The sequence below is a fragment of the Hylaeus volcanicus genome, chromosome 5 (assembly GCF_026283585.1).
Source record: "Hylaeus volcanicus isolate JK05 chromosome 5, UHH_iyHylVolc1.0_haploid, whole genome shotgun sequence".
In the NCBI taxonomy this organism is placed as follows: domain Eukaryota; kingdom Metazoa; phylum Arthropoda; class Insecta; order Hymenoptera; family Colletidae; genus Hylaeus; species Hylaeus volcanicus.
The window spans coordinates 6,358,631-6,360,063 of NC_071980.1; the positions used below are offsets into that span (position 1 = coordinate 6,358,631).

The 1,433-nt window shown below is 33.4% G+C and overlaps 1 protein-coding gene across 2 annotated transcripts in view; it reads right to left on the reverse strand.

Annotated features, from left to right (window-relative positions):
* The window catches only part of LOC128876657 (zinc finger protein 726-like), a 5,736-nt gene that overhangs the window by 3,580 nt on the left and 723 nt on the right, over window positions 1-1,433 (reverse strand). Inside the window, exon 2 of one of the 2 annotated variants that reach the window (XM_054123186.1) lies at window positions 413-703. In XM_054123186.1, coding sequence (XP_053979161.1) covers window positions 413-637 — 225 coding nt within the window. In that variant the 5' untranslated portion in view covers window positions 638-703. Of the gene's footprint in view, window positions 1-412; window positions 704-1,433 lie in introns of those variants that run through there. The other variant, XM_054123187.1, reaches the window with a different exon arrangement.

Below are 1,433 nucleotides of genomic sequence, written 5' to 3' on the forward strand. Positions count from 1 at the left end.
ATTTAGACTTTGAATTTAATGCTTAGAGGTATTTAGACTTTGAATTTGACGCTAACAAGTATTGACACTTCAACTTTACCATTCAGAAGTACTTAATGCTTCGAATATAGGACTTAGAAGTACTTGATATTTGGAATCGAGTACTTAAAGGTATTTGACACTGGGAATTGGATACTTGGAACCGCATAACAATTCAAACAGAATACTTAGAAATACTTGATATTTGGAATGTAATACTTAGAAAGCTGCTTTGAATGGGATAATACTAATCATCATTCTCCAGTCTTTTCACCCAGTTCTGTTCAACTTAATTCGTAAATCTTATATAATAAAGAACATATATATATATAATAAATGATATATAATAAAGAACAGAATTCGTAAATGTGTCAACGATGAAAAGATTACTTACATCATTGTCGTCTAGAAGGGAATAAAGGTCGATCTTGTCGGACCGAATCGATCCCTGAAAGGGATAAATGAACGTTCCCGACGGGATGAGCACATTCGACCAAATCGATATCCTGACGTCCGTGACTAGGCTTCCAGAGTCATTCTTGAAGACACCCTTATAGCTGCAACGATCGTTAGCAAGTACCAAGGAGAACTCTTTCGGTATCAAGACGCAGGTTTCCATAACAAAAGGCCACGACGCGGGACGATTTTCGAGAAATCACTGTTGCTGTTGTCACCACTATAAACACTATGACACTCTCTCGCACTTCGAATAATTATACGTCGATGTCGAGCACGTTCTTATTCATTGCGCAGGAAATATAAAAAATTGATTTAAATCGTTGAATTTCGAAAGAACCGAACATTCGTAGTGAGATTGTTTCGTTTGAGATTTAGACTTTGAATTTAATGCTTGGAGGTATTTGATATTTCGAATTTAATGCTTAGAGGTATTTGATATTTCGAATTTAATGTGTGTTTTGTTAATCGCTCTTGGGGAAAATGCCGTCTAAAGAAGAAATTTGATCGACTTTTTTTTTAATAGACACGTGTTTTGGTTTACGGGTAGTGTGATATTTTTTAATATTTCGAATGTAAAATTCGGAGGTAGTTGACGCTTGGTGTCTTGATATCTTTTATGCTTAGGAGTACTTGATATTTCAAAATATAATTACAGATAATTATAGTTATAATCGGAACAGTTAATAATCGAATTTAATGGTCAGACGTATTTAATATACGATTTAATAATTAGAAGTACTAGATACTATGTGTTTACTATTCCAAAGTACTTGGTGTCACGAATTTAATGCTCAGAAGCACTTGATACTTGGAAATGAATACTTAGAAGTACTTAATAGTTAAAATTTATTACTCAAAAGTAATTGATATTCGGAGTTGAATATTTAGAAGCACATGATACTTAGAATCGAATAGTTAGAGATTCTTCATTCTTGGAATTGGATACTCAGAAGCAC